The sequence below is a fragment of the Dipteris shenzhenensis genome, chromosome 25, assembly GCF_047967505.1.
Source record: "Dipteris shenzhenensis isolate YYH24624 ecotype China chromosome 25, Dip_SZ_1.0, whole genome shotgun sequence".
In the NCBI taxonomy this organism is placed as follows: Eukaryota; Viridiplantae; Streptophyta; class Polypodiopsida; order Gleicheniales; family Dipteridaceae; genus Dipteris; species Dipteris shenzhenensis.
This window is the reverse complement of record NC_141620.1, coordinates 6,016,272-6,038,890: the sequence shown is the minus strand read 5'-3', so window position 1 is coordinate 6,038,890 and position 22,619 is coordinate 6,016,272. Positions and strand designations below refer to the sequence as shown.

Sequence of the window (22,619 nt, the reverse complement as noted above, 5' to 3'; positions counted from 1 at the left end):
CAAAATTTCTCATCTAGTATGATTCAGGGAACAACTCCAAACTCTAATTTTTTTCACCAATAGAAGAGACCTGTAGGCATCTCCACAAAAGTTTGGAAATCGATGCATCATCATACGTGCAAATTGCAATTTAGTTTTTCAAGAATTAGGGCACTAGGTCCTATTCTAAACAAGCTGAGAATGACAATGATTCTAATATAGAAAGGTAGAGAATCGCAGAAGGATTTACACCAGTCTCTATGGATTAAGAATGAAAGTATAAAAATGATGGCAAAAGATGAAAATCTGCCTAAGAATGGTCTGTAAAGCAATAAAAAGGTTAAAATCAGTGACAATTGGTATGCACAATGAGAATGGGTTGTGAGGTGAACACATTGGAGTATTGGTGCACGAAATGGCCTTCAGATTGAGGAATTATGGCCAAAACTCAAAATTCAGACTACAAAGGTCATTTCAAAATAATCACGACTCATGACTGAGTTTGCCTTCCAGCTCCGGAGTGTCGACAGAGACTTTTTGCGCCATTTAAATAAGAGTCAAGAATGGCAGTTGAAATCTGTCCAATCATGTGGTTCAAAACTCCGACATTCTTTATTTGCCAATTTTTTTACCCCAAAACGGATGTGGCATGTTCTGTGATGGTGTTTCCAGACTCCTTGGATTTTCATAATCTTGATGTTTTTCATGTTCTTATCACTCATTGGCCTCTCAATTAGGTTTTCTCCTTGCTCATAGGCCTCTCAGCGGCATCGTCTACTATATATCAACAGCCTATGATTAGTCTCTTTGCCATGCTACTAAAAGTAAAATCATGTTATTTTCCTCTAACATCACATACAAAATGATACCTTCAAAGCTTGAATTGCCTTGGACAGGATTGTTTCTAACTCCTTTGGATGACACTCGAGATACTCTGTCAAACTCTCTTGCACCGTCTGCTCAACCACTTTTCTCACTTCTGGGTTACCCAACCTTGTCTGCATACATAGTACCAATCAATCAAACAAGCACATTCACGATTGCAACAAAACTTTTATCCTAGGATAAAAACTGATCCTCAAATTAAGATGCACAAACACACAGATAATCAAGAAGGACCTCCTGAATCTGCTAGACTTACCCAGTTACTAAACAATAAATATTATTTCTGAAATCATCTTGGGTATTTCTGTCTACTTAGAAAGATCAATAGACACTTCGTTCATAGATGCAAAATATGGTAATAAACAATGGACATAAAAATGCTCACGCTCGAATTTCCAGCAGGGAATTGTGTCTATGCATACGTAAATAAGTGTATATATATAAGTATTTCTGCATATATATGACACACATCTTACATTTGTTCACACATGTGAGTGTCTACCACCATCAAAGTATAAGCATGTGCATGCATGTATACACATGAGAAAGAAAGAAAGAAAGAAAGTTTTAAACTTCGGAAGACCAAAGGGTCATGAGACTAAAAGAGCCTGATACATCAGCTGAGGGGTGGACCACTAAGCAGGCATCAACATGCATGACGAATACAAAAGAAAATCCATAATCATCATCATAATGGCACCGATACATAGAGAGAAAACTCTCCAAACTCATGGAGAGGATAGAAAGTTGGCAACAGCGTCAACCCTTGATGCTTTGAAACGTGAAACCCAAAACATGGAAATTCTGAACTCAAATGTCCAAGCTCATTCTTGGTACACCATTTGATACACTTGCCCCTTGGTTGTTACACATATTTGGTGCACCTAAACCCCTATCCTTAGAACCACCTAGTCTACACCATTTCGCCCTCAGCAAGGACCTTGACATTGATTCCTTTAACCACATACTTGAAGCACAATGAAATATAATACAAAAGTTGGCCCTCTAAATGAAAATGTTCACTGACCCTTCCGAAGTCATGTTATCTCAGCTTTAGCGTAACATTGGTTTCTAGAGTAGTCCCCTAGACCCTAGTTATATCTCTTATTTAACATCTTGCCAAATGGCACCTCTTTGTGCATATGCTTGATACGCCAATTAGGCTGTCTTATGTGATCCATCTATCCATTCTCGATCTGGCTGAGGCTATGGCCCCCACACCAAGAATCTTAATAACCAAGTAATTACATCTTGCTAAATGGCACCTCTTTATGCATACACTTTATGCCCATTAGGCCGTCCTACGTGACCCATCTAACCATTCTTGATGCCCTAGGCCATGGCTCCCAAACCAAGAATCTTAATAACCAATCATTGACCGGATGTTCAATTGCAAACCCTAACATTAAAAAAAAACTTGGTTCACACAAATATATACATGTATGTAAATCGAAACATTTCACATTCTCTCTAAGACTACTACCAACTGATTCATCCAAGGTCACGTCACATTCTAATTGCAATGTAACCTTCCTTCCCACTTCAAAATCATTGTCCTCGATGATAGTGCTCTCCATATTTGGTACATGGACTCCCAAGTAGCCTCTAATAGAGATCCATGCCATGCAGCCAATACCGAGTGCATCTTTCGGTTTCCAACATTTGTGGTATACGGTATGTCTTGTTATTTTTTCTTGTCTATCTAAAATTCTTTCTGGTTCATGTTGCAAAGTAAGAGGTTCAATAAGTTAAACTAGGACTTCATTTCCAATGAGATTATCATTGTCATGACAAGAGAAATGATTATTTAGTTAATTAATAGTCATTAGAATCTTATAATTGTTAGGCACCGATTTGATGGTGCGGTTATATGTTTGTATTTATGATCGATCAAGCGGTGTAAATAGTACCACCAAAACTATGTAACATTGGCCAATGATTAGTAATAAAGATGTGCACACACATGTCTAGGTCCTAGGGGCAATAGGAAAGGGAAAGGGTACATTAGAGTACATTGAATGGTAGGTGCATGGGTCATAGGATAAGGGTAGGTGTAAATAGGAAGATGGAACTTGAGTGATCTCAAGGGACATTAATGAAAGGGTATCACCCTTTCATTGTGAATCTCACGTAGCATTCTCTCTACCATATTGCATTCATCCGCCATCTCTCTCGCACCTTGCATGTAGGTCGAAATAGAAACAAGTACTCTCACAAGGGCGCTTTTCCCCATCGGAGGACCAATTGGCATTCAAATTCTGCATGCATTGCACACATTTGCATTCTCGAAAAGTCTGGTTTTTCATATTTGGTATTAGAGCGACGACGGTTCACGAGCGGGACGAGAAGAGGGTGAGAGAGCAACGTGCAGAATCGTGGAAAGGAAAGAATGGAAGGGGAAGGGAGATATAACAATGAACTTATTCCTTTTCCTCCATTACCCCAAGGAGAGAGAGAAAGAACACCTTCACCCCCTCCTGAAGAGGATGGTTTAGGTGAGAGTTACACACATCTTGAGTATGATAACCCACAAATAGATTTACAGAAGTCTCTCCTTCAAGAACCTCTTGATAGGGAGTTCTCCTTTCGTAATGAAAGAAGAAATGAGACCAACTAAGAATAAAGTGATGAGTTTACGCCTTCAACTCAAAACCCAGCACACATGGATTATAATCCAAGTGCAAGAGGAAGAGAGGAGACTCCTGTTGATAAGCTGATTTTCCAGCTTAGCAATATGATTGAGCAGTCCATTATGACAAGATTAGTGGCTAAGAGGACTTTAAACTTTGGGGATGAAGAGTTGAGTACCCCTTCTAAGAGGTCCAAATTTCAACCGCGAGAGAGAATTGAGTTCCCCAAATATGATGGGGCAAGGGAGGCTGACAAAATACTCAATTGGATTCGCCATTTTGAGCTATACTTTGCCCATCAAGACAAGACCGAGCAAGAGAAGCTTGCTCTTGCCACATTGCATCTGCAGAAGGTTGCTCTAATGTGGTGGTCTTTGTCACAAATAGAAAAAGAGCCTATTCATGAATGGGCTAAGTTCGTGGAGCAACTGAAAGCCACTTCATGCCACCGAGGCATGAAGAGAACCTAACCTTTCGTTGGGAGAGGTTTAGGTAGTTCAATAATGAGAGTAATGCAGATTTTACAGCCACATTTTGGAAACTCTCTCTAGAGTTACCCGAAAAGAGTGAGGAAGATAGGAGAAAGAAGTATTTAGCAGCCTTAAGCCCAAAAGTAAGGTACGAGGTAGAAATGTTTAATCCGACCATAATTAAGGACCTCACTAAGCTGGCTGAAATAGCAGAAAGGAAATTGAATCCTTGTAAATCCTTCAATAAGGAGGGTGGGTCATCATCTAAGATCAACAACATACCCACTTTTAGGAAACCAAACCGGTTTAAGAGTAATAAAGGGAAGGGTAAAGCTCTTGTAAGGAATGTGAACAGCCAATCACGTCTTGGATGGGTGCCATTTCCTTCTATGATGGACGAAGAGAAGAGGAAGTTGATTAAGGAAGGAAAAATGTTTTGGGTGTAAGAAACATAAGCCGGGACACGTATGGCATAAGTGTCCCATTCTCTTGGCTAAGATTGCCAAGACGAATTTAGTAAAAGGGAAAGCCAAGAATGCTGTCCATTCAGCCAATACCTTTGGGCCTCATGATCTTTTTAAGGTGTATGGATTCGTGAATGGACAGAGAATAGTGGTTCTCCTAGACGATGGATGTAATTATGACTTAGTAAGTGATAGATTGGTAAAATTACTCCATCTTAAAGCAGAACCTATAAAAAACATGTCGCTCTCAGGAGCTTTTAGGAGACACAATGAAGAAGACACATCCATAGTACGGAATATTCCTTTTCGTATACAAAAATATAGAGATCGAAGGGATTTTCTAGTAGCTCCTTTACAAGACGTTGACATGATTCTAGGTAAACCATGGCGGTAACCCTGCTATTCATCCTCATACTCATCATTGTTTCTTTGTGCATAAGGGTGAAAACATAAGGATCGTAGGGGATTGGGACGTATATACGATTCCATTGATTACTCCTACGTAGGCGAAAAGATTGGTAAAAAGAGGGGTAGATTGTAATCTTGAGTATATACGGGATTAACGAGATCTTCATATCTCAAAAGAAGATCGGAAGAGAAATGAGTTCCTTAGAGCTTATGAGGATCGATTTTCAAGAGATGACTCATTCGAATTGCCTATGAAGAGAGAGATGATCATGCCATAGACTTAGAGCCAGGAGCTTCTCCTCCATGTAGAGCCCCATACAGGATGAACAGGATAGAAATGAAGGAGGTAGAAAAACAAATTGAAGATCTATTGTAAAAAGGCCTGATTCGACCAAGCAGTTCTCCATTTGGAGCACCTGTATTATTGGTCAAGAAGAAGGATGGATCATATCGTATGTGTATAGATTACCGTGCTTTGAATAAACTTATGATTAAGAACCGGTATTCGATTCCAAGAGTGGATGATTTATTGGATATGCTTAAAGGTGCTAAAGTTTTTAGCAAATTGGATTTGAAATTTGGTTATCATCAACTTCATACGAAAGCTGGGGATGAACATAAGACTGCTTTTCGCACTCTCACTAGACATTATGAGTTTTTGGTCATGCGTTTTGGCCTAACTAATGCTCCAGCCCACTTTTAGTAGGCTGATGAGAAGGGTTTTGCGACCCTACTTGGAAAGATTTATCATAGTCTTCTTTGACGACATTTTAGTTTTCAGCCAGAATGAGGAAGAGCATAAGGATCACCTTGCTAAGGTGATGGAGCTCCTAAGGAAGGATCGATTGTTCCTAAATACCAAGAAGAGTGAGTTCTTCAAGACAGAAATAGAGTATTTGGGACACATTGTGTCCGCTGAGGGAATTCGAGTTGACCCTAAAAAGGTCAAGGCCATAATTGAATGGTCAATACCCAAAAATATACATGAGCTGAGATCCTTCCTAGAGATGCGTAATTATTATCACAGATTCATTAAGAGTTTTGCACGTCTTGCTTCTCCACTAACAGATTTGTTGAAGAAGCATTCCTTGTATGAGTGGGGAGAGGTTCACCAAGTAGCTTTTGAGAAGCTTAAGAGAACATTGGTCACTACACTAGTGTTAACACTTCCGGACATGGACAAAGAGTTCTTTGTTGTATGTACGGATGCGAGTGGTACCTCGATTGGGACAGTGTTGATGCAAGGAGGGCATCCCATTGCTTATGAGAGTAGAAAACTTCAAGGGGCTGAATTGAAATATATCACGTATGAGAAGGAGTTACTGGTAGTCATTCATGCTTTAAAGTTATGGAAGCATTATTTATATGGTTCTGCTTTCAAGATTAATACTGACCATCAAAGTATCAAGACTTGTTTTCTCAACCCATTGTTTCTTCAAGGCAAATCAAATGGGCTGAATATATTCAATCCTTTGGGCAACCAAATATTGAATATCAGCCAAGAAATGAGAATTTAGTAGCTGATGCTTTGAGTAGACGGCCCTAAGTGAATCACATTTCTGTGATTAAGGAGAAATCATTAGGAGCAAAGCTTATCCTTTAGATGAGGACTTTGCTGACATTTATGGAAAGATTCAGCATAATGAGGTCGGGGTTTTAGAGGCTTATTCCATCGTGGATGGATACTTATTTTTGGGACGTGCCATATGTGTACCCAAAACATTTCCGTATCTAGTCATGAGTGAGTTACATGCGAGTCCATATTCTAGACATAGAGGCATAAGAGGGACCATTGACAATATTGAGAGATACTTCCATTGGCCTAAACTTTGCAAAGAAGTTTCGAACTTTGTTCAACAATGTGACGTATGTCAGCGCATTAAATCTGACACAAGTAAGACTGCTGGTCTTTTGCAACCTTTGCCTATTCCCTCGGAAAGGTGGGAACACATTACAATGGATTTTGTGTCAGGTTTTCCCAAGGTTGGTCAGTTTGAGCAGATTTTCACTGTTATAGATAGGCTGAGTAAACAAGCTCATTTTATTCCCTGTAAAAAGGAGTTGTTTGCTCCTAAAACATCAAAGTTATTCATTAAGAAATCTTTAGGTTACATGGGTTACCAAAATCTATTGTATCCGATAATGATGGCTGTTTGAATAGCAACTTTTGGACAGCCTTATTAGAGAATCTCGGAACCAAACTAAAATTTACTACAGCCTTCCATCCTCAAGGAGATGGACAAAGTGAGAATGCCAATCAAACCATAATTACTTTACTTCGAGCTTACGTCCATGACCAACCTAGAAGGTGGCCAGAGTTCTTGCCCATGTTAGAGTTTGCTTACAATGACACTGTACATAGTTCCACCAAGAAAACCCCATTTGAAATCCTCTATGGGCAATGTTTACCCACTCCAATAACACACTTAGGGGAGCGAATTTTTGCTGCTGACCAGTTTGTTGAGGATATGTCATAGGTTATTCAGCAGGTAAATGAACATATTAAGAAGGCCCAGGTTCAACAATCCAAGGCAGCCAATAAAAAAGGAAAAGAAGTTTATTACAAGGAGGATGATTGGGTTTTACTGAAGATTGATAAAAGAAGAATCAAGTCAGTGAGAGGAAGTACAAAACATGTCAAGTTAGCACCGAAGTTTTATGGTCCATTTCAGATTTCAGCAGCTTTATATACAGAAGAAGGATCTAGAGCGTATGAGCTGAAATTTTACCAGCCCACTCGTGTATGAAGAATATCTTTCATTTGAGCAATTTGAAGAGATGCCATGGCGATACTTCTGCGTTTTTGGATACTCAGCATCAAGAAGAACCTGAACTTAAAGATGGGACTGAAGTTCTTACTTTGGAACAGATCGTGTACCATAAAGAGAAGAGTACTTGTGGAAAGAAGAGATATATGTATTTATTGAAGTTTAAAAACCAGCCAGCTAGTGATGCACAATGGATGGAAGAAGAGTCCTTTACAGATTTTCCACAGAGACTTGCAGATTATAAAGAGGCGATGCAATTGTGGAAGTAACAAGAGAAAGTGCACCTAAGAGGAAGAGAAGCAATAATCCAGAAGAGGACTTCTGCTCATTCAAGCAGGAGGGAGTGTCATGACAAGAGAAATGATTATTTAGTTAATTAATAGTCATTAGAACCTTATTATTATTTGGCGCCAATTTGATGGTGCAGTTATATGTTTGTATTTATGATAGATCAAGTGGTGTAAATAGTACCGCCAAAACTATGTAACATTGCCAATGATTAGTAATAAAGATGTGCACACACGTGTCTAGGTCCTAGGGGCAATAGGAAAGGGAAAGGGTGCATTAGAGTGCATTGAATGGTAGGTGCATGGGTCATAGGATAAGGGTAGGTATAAATGGGAAGATGAAACTTGAGTGATCTCAAGGGACATTAATGACAGGGTATCACACTTTCATTATGAATCTCACGTAGGATTCTCTCTACCACATTGCATTCATCCGTCATCTCTTTCCCACCTTGCATGAGGTGAAAATAGAAACAAGTACTCTCACGAGGGCACTTTTTCCCATCGGAGGGCCAATTGGCATTCAAATTCTGCATGCATTGCACACATTTGCATTCTCGAAAAGTCTGGTTTTTCACAATCATCATCTCCTAACTTTCTTTTAGCCTACTCACATGAAAAACTAGATGTACTCTACATCCCTCTAGTACGGCTAATTTGTCCACAATACCTAGGAGACTACTTTGAACATTTACATGTTTTAAGGAATACTAAAGATTCACGTACCCTGAGATAGAGTTTCTCATTTTCTTTAAACTCTGATCTTTTACAGAGGGGGTTCGCATAACTTGTTGCTCTATCCAGTGAAAAGAAAGATAACTTCTTGGGCCTAATGTTGTCTTCAGCTAATTTAAGCATTTGATTCATATCCTCAAGTTTTTTGCCAATTCTTCTTTTTTTGGAGTTAAAATCCATACACCATCATGAACATACTAAAACCTGTAGCCGATCCTTGTTACTGTTATATGCAAATTCTAATATGGACAAATACTATTCGCAATTAGTTTGTTGTTTACTTATATATGCTTGAAGCATATCCTTAATGACCTGATTGACTCTTTCGGTTAAATCATCACTCCGTGGATGGGTGCTCATACTCAAAGAAGTTTCCAACCTCATAAACACAGCCCCTCTAAAAATGACTATTGAATTTGCTATCCTCGTTACTAATAATACCGGCTATAGCCCCATACAATTTATAAATATAATCCACAAATAGCCCTAGCTAATTCTAGAGTTTTAACCTCTTCATTAGTTGGAATAACGTGAGCCATCTTGGTCAATTTATCCACAATTATCCACACAAAGTCACGTCTCCTCTGTGTCCTAGGTAATCCATTAATAACATCCATGGAGATGCTTTCCCATTTGCAAGATGGAATCTCCAATGGGTGTAGGAGACCTCTACCTTAAGGTGTTCAACCTTATTGACCTGGCATTTTTGGCACTTCAATACATAATCTTGGACGTCCTTATCTATTCCAAACCAAAAGAATTGCCTCTTTAGAAGCGCGTATGTCTTCTAAATTCTCAGGTGTCCAACACTCTGACTATCATGACACTCAAAAGGAATTTGGCGCCTAATGTCATTATTATCTGGGACACATACTCTACATTGTGTCCTTTATCACTAACCTGTGGTGTGTCACCATTTCCATAAGACTCCTCAGTGAAAGTTCCTTGAATAGTTGGATCCTTCTTCATAAATACTTTCCATATTTCAAAAAAGTGAGAATCAAACTCACATTTTTCTTTCAAGGACTTTAGGAAATCATTCTAAAATTGAGTAATACTCAATTCATTGCCATTGGTCGACCCTTTGTAAAAGTATTGCCTCAACAACGAAATCATTGGCATTTGTTTCAACCATGAATGGTTCATTGGGATCCACTACCTTTAAGACAAGAGCAGATGCTATAGCTACTTTAAACTTCACAAAGCTATTCTTTTGAGGTTCATCCCATATGAAGGAGCTTTCCTCCCCCGTCATCGGAATGCATAGTCTTGGATGAATCTCCTATAAAATCAGGACAAACCTAAGAAAGTCTTCAATTCTTGCAGGTTTGTAGGACGTGGCCATTCCAATATAGCCCTTACTGATGCCAAAGCATATCAAGGCAAAGAGATTTGGATGTTGCTGCTCCCCGCTCCTCCTGCTGCCCTCCCCTCGACTCCCCTCCTTGCTGCCTCCTCCCTCCCCTCCCTGCCTCCCTGCTACCCCTTCCTTTCCCCTCTCCTCCCCTCCCCTTCCCTTGCTGCTGCTCTCCCCTCAACTCCCCTTCTTTCGGCCTCCTCCCTCCCCTCCCTCCCTACCTGCTACCCCTTCCCTTCCCTTCTCCTCCCCTCCCCTTCCCCTGCTGCTGCGCTACCCCCTCCTGCGTTGCTGCTGCTCTACCCCCCCGCGCTGCTGCTGCGCTGCCCCCCTCGCCCGCACTGCTGCTGCTTGCACCCCCCCCTTCCCTCTCCTCATTTCCCCCCCTCCTTCTCTCCTCCCCTCCCTCTCTTCTCTTCACACCCCTGCTGTCCCTTTCCCTTCTCTCCCTTGCTGCCCTCCCTCTCACCCCTTCCAGCTCCCCCCTTTTTCAACCTCCCTCCTCCTTACTTGCTCTCTCTCCTCTCTCCCTTCTTCCTTCACCCTCTCCCTTCAGGTGTACCCCCATTCTTTGGGGGTCTCCTGGGCATCAGGAAAGCGGACGGAGTTATTTTTTCTGTGTTTGAGTCGACCTTCCCCACCTCGATTGACGAATGGACAACCATTCAGTCAATCCGTTACCGCACACACCGGCTGCGAGAACCGTCACATTTTCAAAAGACGAGCTGCAGCAGTTACAAAAGGACTTGGAGCATGAGTGTTCCACGACTCTCTTCGCACGCATCTTTGGTTCACACCCCTCCAAATCACAGGCTAGAAATTGGATGCTTGTGGCGCTTCCTCAGGAGCTCACCCCCCACCTTAAGGATGTTCGTTTGTTGGGACGAGGTTTCTTCCCCGAATGTCACGAGAGACTTGCTACAACCGGGTTTCTATTTCTCTTTCAACTGGGCTTTGACCCAGTTAAAGAGGACAAGCAGGGAGTTTCTGTTTTCATCAGGTTCCCTGGTCTCCCCTCAATTTATCACCGGCTTCTTTCAGTTATTGGCGAGGGGTTTGGTGTGGTAGCAGAGATCCCTCCTCTTCCTCGTGAGCCCTCTTCGGCTGTTGAGGCGGTCAGGATGGATGGGGTACCCAGGGTTAGGGTTATTGTCCAAGACCCTAATATTTCAGATGACCACATCATGCTACAGCGACCCGATGGGTCTTTCTTCCACCAGAGATTTGAGGTTGCAGGTCGGTAGGACCAGTGCAGGATTTGCAGATCCTTGGGGCTGCCAGAGATTGCCCAAAGAAGAAAAAGAGGCCCACAAAGCAACTAGCTCGTACTAGCTTATGACAGAGAGTAGAAGCAAGACCTACCACTCCACAGGCACCGCCTCAGACACGGGCTTCCCCCCCTCCTAGGGCTACTCGAGTCCCTCTTGCACCCCGCACCACCTCTGGCCCACGGTGGGTCCCAGTCGCGGTTAGGCCCTCTACTTCAGATCATACCTCCACCGCTTCGGAGGCTACCCCCTTGGAGCCTCGGGAGGCTAACGCCTTGGAGCCTAGTGGTCAGGAGCCTTCTTCCACTCCACCCTAGGATCAGGCTATACCTCCCTCAGCAGCCCAGGTTGTTGGCACCTCATCCGCAGCACTTCTTGATCAGGACGAAGTACAGGTGCCTCCTTTCATGGATAGAGGGAAGGGGGTCTTACATTCTCTCCTTGCTTCGGTAGAAATCCTTCGGACCCCCTCCCCAAGACTGGCTCAGCGGAACTCCTCTTCCGCTCTGAGGACCTCTCTAACCTCCCAGATGATGATTTTTGGAGAGCCAGTTATGGGCATCCCTTTTGAGAGATCTTTCTCTCTCTCACCTGTGGACTTTCCTCCCGTTGGACCTCGTGTGTATGGCAAGAGGTCAGCTCCAGTGGAAGGTTCTTTTTCTGCCACTAGGTCGGGTAAGGTATTCCAACCCACTTCCTCCCGCCGATGAGGATAGCCAGTTGGAATATACAGGGATTGGGCAGCATCCCTCATCGTTGTCGCAGACAACTGATTAGGAATCAGCTCCGTCCAAGTGTGTCAAGTGGGTTCCTTAGACATTCCTTTTCTTCAGGAACACAAATTGGATGTAAGAGATTGCTCAAAGTCAGGTGAGTTGCTTTCAGGCCGGACTTTTTGGCTTCCTGCCTTGGGAACCAGAGGAGGTACATGCATATCGGTTTCAGATTCTATTCTCCCTCTGGTCATTGGACACAGTACCATCACCCCCTCTAGGACCCAGTGGGTTTTATTTCTGATTGACGGACGTAAGGTTGGTTTCCTCAATCTCTACGCTCCGAACAACAGAGGGGACCATGTCCTGTTTTAAAAAGAGTTGCTCTCGTGGGCTGACATTGCAGATTCGTGGATTATTGGAGGTGACTTCAACATGGTTGAGGCACCATTTGATAAGCAAGGGGGCAGAGAAGGTGGTATTCATTCCCTTGAGAGAGCAGCTTGGGATGCCTTCTTGTTCAGGTTCAATGGCAGAGATGTTTGGTCAGATGATGCATTTCATATTCAGTCTCGGTCACTATTGTTTTCGTGGTCGAACCATAGGGTGCAGATGTCTATCCATGCTTGGATTGACAGATTCTATGTGGATGACTGAGCTTTGATAGAGGGGAGACAGTTTGCATTGCACCTGGTGTTTCCACTTCCGACCATTTTCCGGTAGTTTTGTCTATCTCAAAGCCCCATGTGAGAGGACGGTCTCACAATATCAGGATCCCTGATGCCTTATACACAAAGGAGACTCTCATAGAGGCAGTCTTGGAAATCTGGGTTTCTCACATGCAAGGGGGGTGGCCGGTCCTTCACATGTGGCCACATCACTTGCCAGTATCGACGACTTTTATCACTCTGTTGCTAGTGCTCGGCGAGGAGAGGTACTCAGGTGGGAGATTGGTATCTGCCGAACTAAGTTCTTTTGGCCACCACCTGGTTTGTGTGTTCTTGCTGGGATTGCATCACTCAGGTCATTAGACCAGTCAGGAATTTTCTATGGAGTGGACTTGATGGCACGGCAGATGTTGCAGCGAGGGTGGCCTGGGAGACCATTATTCTCCCTACATGTGAAGGGGGCCTTAATATCATTGACCCAGACTTGCAGTGCAGGGCATTGCACTCAGGTCATTAGACCAGTCAGGAATTTTCTATGGATTGGACTTGATGGCACGGCAGATGTTGCAGCGAGGGTGGCCTGGGAGACCATTATTCTCCCTACATGTGAAGGGGGCCTTAATATCATTGACCTGAACTTGCAGTGCAGAGCATTGCTCTGTAAGGTGGTGGTGAGGGGACTCATGTCTGGGCAGGAACCTTGGAAGGATTTCTTTTTTGGACGCATTCAGGCTTGCACACCTACCTTGGGAGGTGATTGGGTGGACAGCCCTCGCTGTATTTTTACTTCCGCCTCTCTCAGATCTCTTGCCTCTCCTCTCATGACTGCCATCCTCAAAGCTTGGGGGAGCTTCAGGAACACTCTTTGAAGGGTTCCGCCCTCTACCCTCGAAGAGATTGATAGGCAGCCAATCATTTGGAACGATAGTATACTTGATGAGCATGGCAGACCACTGGGCAGTTCCCATTACATGCAGTGATCTAGATGGGAGAGAGGCCTCGCCTACACACTAGGCACTTGGAAGGATTTTATCAGGCTACCTGAGGATCAGAGACTACAATCCGTGAGTCACCTCAGAGGGGTAGCACGCACGATTCAGCAGATAGATGCAGCCATCCCACTGGAATGGATAGTTGAGATGCCTATTACTTCCACCACTTGGATGGGAGCTTTTTCGAGGATAACAGTTCCTCTACACGTGATCGCTCTTCGAGGTCTCGGGGAAGATGCACTGGTCTTTGACGTTGGGGATGGTGGTATACTCTCTAGATCCACGGATGATATTCTTTTAGAGGTTGCCTTTCAGCCTGTCAGGATTGCTGGTTTTGTGGACCATGGAGCGGGCTTGCAGTGGTACTTAGACCCCGACCCTCTGCTCTTGGCCGTAGGATCCTCGAGGTTGTGGTTATATGGAGGTGCACCTATTAGGTGCTTGCAGCGGGACCCAGGAGAGTGGGAGTGGATAGTCCATGGGCACCGAGAGAGGGGGATTGCCTTCTTTCGTATCACGGTTGGTAATGCCAGGAGATTTCAGCTGAGTAGTAGGGGTTGGATTCCCTCCAGAGCCCCCGATTGGGACAGCTTCTTTATCACCGTAGATTTGCGTAGGAATTTTTGGAGGCGGCTCTGGAAATCCCTCAGAAATAGAAAGATCACTCTTTTCTTTTGGCTTTCTATTCATGGAGGGTTTGCAGTGAACCTGTGGAGATCACGATTTGGGGCTGATCCCACTTGCCCTCGCTGTCATTCTAAAGAGAAGTCAATGCGACATTGCCTTTGGGACTGCAGTCAGGCGAAGACTGTTTGGAAAGGGGTTGCTCGGATACTCAGCAATTTTCATACTTCCCCTTTCTTCATGACTTGGGGCTTGGTTGCATGGTTATCCCTTACTGGGCCCCAAGTGTTTTATGAGGGTGAGCCTTCTTCTTGGGCACTCTCGATCCGCCGGCAGGTGATAGAGCTCTACTCTCTTCAGGATATACCACTTACTCCCCTCAGAGCTTCACATGCTTTAGTGGACACCTCTTGGGAGATTTTGGCTAGCATTTCCTCTTGGCACATTTGGAGAGCCAAATGCACAGAGGCCTTGGATGGCACCCAGATACACCCATCACAAGTGTTCACGAGTATTTGGAGTGACATAGTTCACACTTCGATAGCCATATGGGCTAGCATGCAGGGCCCTTCACAGGTAGCCTCTTCTAGGAGGACTATATTTCTTCGAGTTTAGAGGGGTTCCCCTTTTTCTCAGAGGTTTCTACCGGATTGAGATGGCACTATCAGCCCCAATCTTTTCTTTTTGGCTCTTGAGCTTTTCATGCATTGCATGGTGTATCCCGTATGGAGCTTGCTCTAACGGTTTTCTTTAATACTTAATAGCACTCTCTTTTTGAAAAAAAAAAATATATATAGCCCTTACTTTTTTGAGATCCATATGAATCCCTTCTTAGGATATAATATGTTCCAATTCCTTCACTTCTTTTGCAAAGAATTCACATTTAGATTCTTTAGCAAAACGAGAATTTTCTCTAAGCAATTGGAACACTTTTCTTAAGTGTTCCAAATGCTTTTTCCTCATTTTACTATAGATGAGGATGTCATCTAAGAATACTACAACAAATTTTCCTAAATATGGCTTCAAGACACTGTTCATAAGTGTCGTTAAAGTTGCTAGAGCATTAGTTAAACCAAATGGCATCACTCTAAACTGATAATGTTCGTACCTCGAACAAAATGATGTCTTAGGGAAATCCTCTTCTCTAATTCGCACTTAGTGATACACCAATTTTAGTAAAAACTATTTTGCCCCTTGCAATTGATCAAAGAGCTCATCAATGAGGCATATGATACTTTTTTTTATTGTGATTTTATTTAAGGCTCGGTAGTCTATGCATAAACGCATAGTACCATCTTTTTTCTTTACCAAGTGACGACCAAGGTTCTTTCTTTACCACGTGACAACCAAGGTGAGTTACCAAGTTGAAGTTGGCCTTTCCTAAGGTATTCAATTAATTGTCTTTCGATCTCACGTTCTTCTATTCGACTAAGTGTATATGGTGGTTTACAAATAAGGGTAGATCTAGGCATTTTGACAGAACAGATGGTTATATAGCCTCGGGCATAACTTTCAATGGAGTTATTTAAATAACTCCATTATATTTGAATAAGATGGAACAGTCATCGAGAATCAGGGAGAACATGATGTACCCAACTCTTTCCTTATTTGTTCGATGGAATTGGAACGACTTCTAGAACAACAAGAATGTGAGGTGTCTCTCTGTGATATTACTTTTATTGGTGATATTATTTTTCCTATGTCTAAAAAGAATAAATTTTCTCTTGACGTTGTTAAAAAGTGTAAATCTTCTTTTGATGATTTGATGGTCGAGTTTAAATATATTTTTCCATGTGATTTGCCTGATAGGTTATCTCGAGACTCATAAATCGGATTCGATCATAAAGAAGAGAAATGATGATGTGTACAATCTACAACTCTTGAAAGAATAAAATATAAGATGATTAAAGAAAAGTTGTTGTGGGAGACAGCTTGGTGTTCTAATTTCCTACAAATTTAAAATGCCCAAGCCTCCTCATTGGTCTAGAGCCTAATCAAAGGTTAGATCCACGCTTACATGTCTAATCCAAGAGGCCCGTTTTAAGTCCAAATCTCCCCTAATGCCTATATAAGTTGCTTTTAATTGAATAAATTACTTTTTACAGTAAATGCGCAATTATTGCTGGTAGCTACACAACGGTATGTTGGTTAGAGATTAATATCTAGCTCAATTTTGACTCAAAGTACATTGAGTCAACCCCAAGCTGAAGGGTAGGGTGACCCTCCATGCTGGAGTAATGTCATGGTGTTCAATACCACTCTGACACATCATGGGGCGTTGTACTGATATTTAACTCAAGCTATCATTGAGAAGTTCATGCATCACAAAGATTGATAGTGAATAGATGGCGAGCTTTTCGATGGCCGCCGTGTGCAACAACCTACCCTCCAAGCAAGCAGTCGGCTGGAACTTGTACACCATTGCTAGAGCTCCTTAGTTGGCGGAAGCTCTAGAGCTTTGCCTTTGCAGGGCTCGGTGTGGACGTGTTTTCCAGCGCCTCGCTGAAGGTGCTGCTGGCAGTTTGTGCTTGCAGCGTTAGCAGTTCTGGCGCATCAGTTTCGCACCAGCTCCAGCTTGTGGTGCCTGGTTTTTTGGCCTGCTTCAGCGCAACACTCGTTTCCAGTGTCTTGGGAGTTGGGTCTGCTTTGGTGCTCTCCTGGACCAGGTGTTGTTCGAGCTGTTCTTGGGGAGTTCTCTGTATCTTGAACTCCAAGCTGTAAGGTCTGATTGGCAGCTTGGTAGTCTAGAGCTTTCGAGGCCTGGTTTTTCAGTGAAGTCTCGCCAAGGGTCGCTTGAAGTTTTGACCTCTTTTAGACCTCTTCCATCTCCAATCAGCAGGCACTTCTTTGGTGGCCCGAGATTCGGTGGTGTTTTTATTGCTGTTTTTTTAAGGAGCAGCCCAATGCAGACCTTGGTGCAGCTTTTGCTTCACAGCTCTAGCACTACTTGGAGATTCGAGCCTTTCTTCCTTTTTAGGCAGTGCAACTCTTTGTGTTTGTTTCTTGGGAGAACTGACCTTGACAGCGCCCTTGATCTGGCAAGAAGGGCTCACATGGCAGCACCTTCAACCCCCACTATGGTTAAGATTATGCTCTCTCCGAAAGACAAGCAACAGGTCAAGTGTGAAGTAGAGGCTTTGTAGGACAGGGCCCTAGTGGGTGGCATTGCTGGGCTCACCCCGTCAAGGAAACAGGTCACGGATTGCCTTCAGGCGAGCTTAGCCCTAGGGGCTGACCACATCCAGGAGGTCACGATCTATGGTAGAGGAGTCTTCCTCATGCAGCTGAACTCCCCCAACACCACGTCCTCCTTTGTTGAGCAGAGCCCTATCCTACTAGGCCCACATGTCGTCTACCTCCTTCCTTGGTACCATGGCTTCACAATCAAGGACATGGATTCGACTCATCATGTGCCATGATTCCCAGTGACGCTCCGCTTCCTGGGGCTTCCGAAGGAGTATATCCTTCCATAGAATTGTTTAGGCACACTTCTAGCATCTCCGCCACAGATAGCGGCTTCAGTAGTGGCAGACGAAGGGGTCCCCCACCTCTGGGTTATCGCAAAGCATCCAAAGTCCCTCCCGGAGGATATTCTCCTGGAGACCTTAGATGGAGGCGAGTTTAGACAGCATGTGGAGATCTCTAGCTTGCCCAGGTAGCGTCTTCGGTGTAGACAGATCGGTCACCTGGCACGGGACTGTTTGGTGGGCAAGGCCCCTCACCACAGACAGGAGCATAGGGAGGCTCAGCGCCGTCCGTCAACCAGGCCCCAGCAGCAAGCGAGGCAACAACAGACTCAGACACCTTGGGTCGAGCCCTCCCAAGGGACTTGGACCAAGGTGGAGAAAAAGAAGCCCTCCAAATCAGCTTGAAAAAACAAAAGAAGGAGAGCCAGACTTGAAGAGCGCAAGAAGGCGCAGACTTCTTCTTCCCAGGACATAGGGATGGGGAAGGGGAAGGTGCCAACAGAGTCCCTAGACGGACACAGATGGAGGAGGAGGAGACCTTTTTCGATCTCCCCTCAATTCTGCAGGTGACAGCAGAGCAGAGTACCTAGGTTCCCGTTCAACGGGAGTCTGGAGCCCCAATAGAGTCAGCTCCGGAGGTCCCTCCGCCTATCTCGAGGTCGCCCCCCTCCCCCCAGCTGCTGTTACCCTCACACCCCCCCCCCTCCGCCTCTCCTTCTCGCCTCCCCCCGCCCTTCCTCGTCTTGAACTCCTCCCCCCCACCCGCCTCCTGCCCTTACAACAGCCTCCTCCCCCCCACCCGCCTCTCGCCCTTCCTCATCTCGGCCTACGAGCAAGGGGGTGCTTGAGCACTCTTCGCCGCGGCCCGGCCCTAGTTCTGCCTCCTCACAGTCAGGGTCATCGGGGCCCTTTTCTCAGCTTCCAGGTCCTAAGCCCTGCCTTGGTCATCCTCTGCCTAGAGAGTTTTGGAGGCTAGGACCGTGGAACTACCTAGAGATTTTGGACAGATACCCGCTTGCTTTGGAGGTGTCAGTCTTGAATTTACAGCCCCGAAAAAGGGTCCATAGGAGTGTGTGGCTCTCGCACTCATCCCTTCTGGGGATTTCACTTCTTAGCTAGTGGGGAGGAGCAATGGACTCCCATGCTATTTGATCTGATGATGGGGCAACAGATGTTCAGCATGATGGAGGAGTGGCTAGGCCCGCAGGGGAGGGAATTGTGGGTCTCCCATGGGAAGACCGCCACTTTTCAGTTGGGTTTCTTTGCAAATAGACGGGACTTGGGAGTAGCTATTTGTGTGCTTCGCCTAGATCCTAAGGTTCAGCTTAAGCAAGCATCATACTGAATGCTACAGCAATGCACGGATAGGCTTGGAGTCGAGGCCTCCTTCTTGATGCAGTGGGCCATCAAGGTACGCATCGAGCCAATTACGCCACTAGTTCGACGCCGGGTAGATTTGGACTACTCCCCCCCCAAACCACTGGTGAAGTCACAGAAGTCAAAGGTTGTAGTGCAGGCTCCTTCACACAGGAGAGCCTATGGTGAGTTGGGACGTGCACGGGCGGACTCCACAATCAGGCACGTCAACAACCCTAGCACTTGTTACTTCGCCAAGAGTTACAGGGAGCAGTGGCTGGCAGGGCAATGGATTTCCTTTTGGTACATGAGCATATGTTTTCTGCCTCGGACATCAAACGTAGACACCACCTCCTTCCTTGGAGAGGCACGGAGATCTGGTCTCTCGCATTAGGAAGGAGTGGAGGGGTTTGCATTTCAGTCTCGCAGGCAGTTGCATCAGAGGTGTATGACCAGGGGGAGCTCATTAAAGGTAGAGTAGTCTGGATGGGATTACAGATGGGAGATTCTAGGATTGGGATCCTGAACATGTTTGCCCCAGCTTGTAGACAGCAACGTCCGGCCTTCTGGAGGTGCTTGATCGATTGTCTCTCGGATGTAGACTCGTGGATTGTTGGAGGGGACTTCAACAATCTTGGGTTTGGAGAAGACAAACAAGGGGGTGCTTCGTTCTCCGAGATGCCCGCGGCGAAGAAGAGTACTTGGGAGCAGTTTATCTTTTCGGTCTGGAGGGAGGCTGAGTTCTCCAACCCCTGGCAATCTTAGTTTCTCCTTTGGCCAGCACCAACATGATGGATTGCTTGAGAGGCTGGATAGGTTCTACGTTGGAGATTGAGCCATGCATAGAGGTGGTTCCACGGGCATTCTTGCAAGGACTACCCTCTCAGACCACTCGCCGATTGTGCTTCATTTGAAGTAGCCCTGTCGAGGGCTCCCACAGAGGGGGGTTCGCATCAAGGATGCGTTGATGCAGGAGGAGGAGGTGCAACAGGTCATATCGGAGATTTGGCAGCAGCCAGAGGACACGTCGAAGGGTGGCTGGGCATCTTGGACAGTCGAGGCGATTCAGAGGAGCAGTGAGAAGCTCCACACCCAGGCTCTCCGCCGTCGTTTTTCCCTTCACGAGAGAGAGAGAGAGCTTTGAGGCGTGACTTAGCCTCCATTGAGCGTCTCAGGGAGAAGGACACGGAGTCCCAGTGGCTTGCTGACAGATATGAGTGTGCACGTCTGGAGCTTCAGGACACGGAGTTGAGGAGGGTTGAGTATTCTTACCATTCTGCTCGAGCTCGTTGGGTACAGTAGGGCGATAGGATGAGCCGCCAGTTCTTTCAGGCCACGGGGCCTAGGTCGACAGGTGCCCAGTTGCAGAGACTGAGAGACGCTAGCAGCAGGGTGGTTTCGGACTCTCATGAGATTATAGAGTTGGCTTCGGATTTCTATTGACACCTTTTTGAGGCTGAGGAGGAGTCCCCCCAGGTGCGGAAGGCCCGCAAGGCGGTATGGGAGCATGTCCTAGCTGTGGTCTCTGAGGGCGTGCTCAGCCAGTTGGATTCTCCCTTCACAAATGACGAGATTCGGGAAGCTCTTAGGGCACTTCCAACTCAGAAGTGCCCAGGGGAGGATGGGCTGTTCCCGATCTTCTTCACGAGCTTCTGGCCCTTTGTGCGCACCCCCCTTCAGCTGGCCTTTCAGGAGATCTTTGACTCAGGCTGGCTAGAGGATGGTGGAGATAGAGGCAGCTATTCCAGAATCTTGGAGGGAGGGACTCCAGGTTTTCACTCTGGCAGACTGGCTAGGACAGTTCTCTAGGACGGGTGTACCTCTCTCTGCCCGTAGCCGCCAGCCCCACAAGCGCACGGTTCTATGATGTGGGACCGGGCGGACTACCGCAGCCTTGGATCACAGGGGATCAAGAGATGGACGAGGTGTTAGGCCAGGTGGGTTGACAGAGGATCAGAGTAGCGGGGTCAGAGCAAGTCTCTCAGAGAGAGTGGAAAAGGTGTCTTTCTTCTCATACACCACGCAGATAGGACGTCGCATCCAGATGGACGCAATGGCTTGGACCCCTTCGTAGGAGAGACACTTGAGTGCACAGCAAGTGCCCGAGGAGGTTAGATCTAGATTTTGGGCCCCACTTGTGGTCTAGCATGCGTCCACGGAAGATATCCTATTTCTTCTAGATGGTCGCACATGGTGGTCTCCCAATGGGCTCGTGGCTTGAGCAGATGCGGGTCGATGGCAGCTGCCACAGATGTACAGTCGGAGCTATGGAGACTATTCCTCACTGCTTATGGAGCTGCCTAGCAACTCAAAGGATCTGGCTCGGAGCGCTTCGGATTGTGGCACGGCTTCAAAGCACACAGAGAGATTTCACGTGGAGTATGGCAGCTTGGCTTACAGAGGGGGGCCACGCCTTCTCCATAGACACGGTCTCGCCAGCTTACCGAATACAGTGTCGGAGCATTCACACCATTGAGCTTCACTTGGCTACTCCCCCCCCTTCTCACCATCCCCCTCAATCGAGAGAGGATAGTGTCTGGGAGACGGCGGCCAGTTTCACCGCCTGGAACATTTGGGTGGCCCGTTGAAGTTGGATCATGGGCCAGCACCATGTTCCTCCGACGACTACGCTGGTTGCCATTTGGCAGGATATCATTTATACGCTGCGATCCATTTGGGAGCACATCGTTCTAGGTTCTCGAGCTACCGATGATAATCATCCAACACATCAATGGTCGCTTTTAAAAGGTGTTAGCTGTGATTGTAGTCCTACACTTGAAAATCGGTACTAGATCTCCATTAAGAGGAGAAGAGGGATGTGACACATGGCAAGCACATGGCAACCTCAATGATGGAGACCACTGGATCAATGGAAGATCCAAGGGCTTGCAATGACTATGCCTACTCCACCCACCCTCATAGACATGTGGTGCAATCCCGTAGTAGCCACATTGCCCCATGCTTTTAAAAGCCTTAGGCCATAGGCTAGTTTGCATCCATGTGTGGCAGCTGCCATCTTACATGCCCTTGATGAACCGGCTAGTGGGCGCGAAAATTTTAATTTTTGGCTATTGGATCTAAGGTGTATTCAATGGATGGGAATCAACATTGATCATGCGCCCTTGCACGGATATTTGAATCTATGGGCCCTTATTAATTGTGTAGCATGGACCATTGTATGAGATCTTAAATTTGATGGCTAGGGATAGGCATTAAATCAGTGTCATCGGATGATGGGAAAATGCATCCACAAAGAATGTTTGAAAACATTATTTTAAAATATTGACACAGTCCATCGCTCATCATTCGATCCTTTTTCCAACACCTCATTACGATAAGGATCAGCACAATCCTTATGCCAATGGAGAAAGAAATGGGTCTTGAGCCAAGATGGAAAGTAAACAAATCTTCAGCCTTCATGGTGCTAAGATCTGTAGGGCCACAACTATAACGTTGTTGCATGACGAAGGCATGGTCACTTGGCCCTAACTCATTAGCAAAGGCACCAAACCCTCTGCCCCAAAGAGATACTCCCCACGTCAGAGCAT

The 22,619-nt window shown here is 45.4% G+C and overlaps 1 protein-coding gene across 1 annotated transcript in view; it reads right to left on the bottom strand.

The window, feature by feature from the left end:
• Positions 1–22,619, bottom strand: part of LOC147885365 (DNA gyrase subunit B, chloroplastic/mitochondrial-like) — a 245,489-nt gene that overhangs the window by 23,800 nt on the left and 199,070 nt on the right. Inside the window, exon 13 of the mRNA XM_087396279.1 lies at positions 849–977. Coding sequence (XP_087252405.1) covers positions 849–977 — 129 coding nt within the window. The remainder of the gene's footprint in view (positions 1–848; positions 978–22,619) is intronic.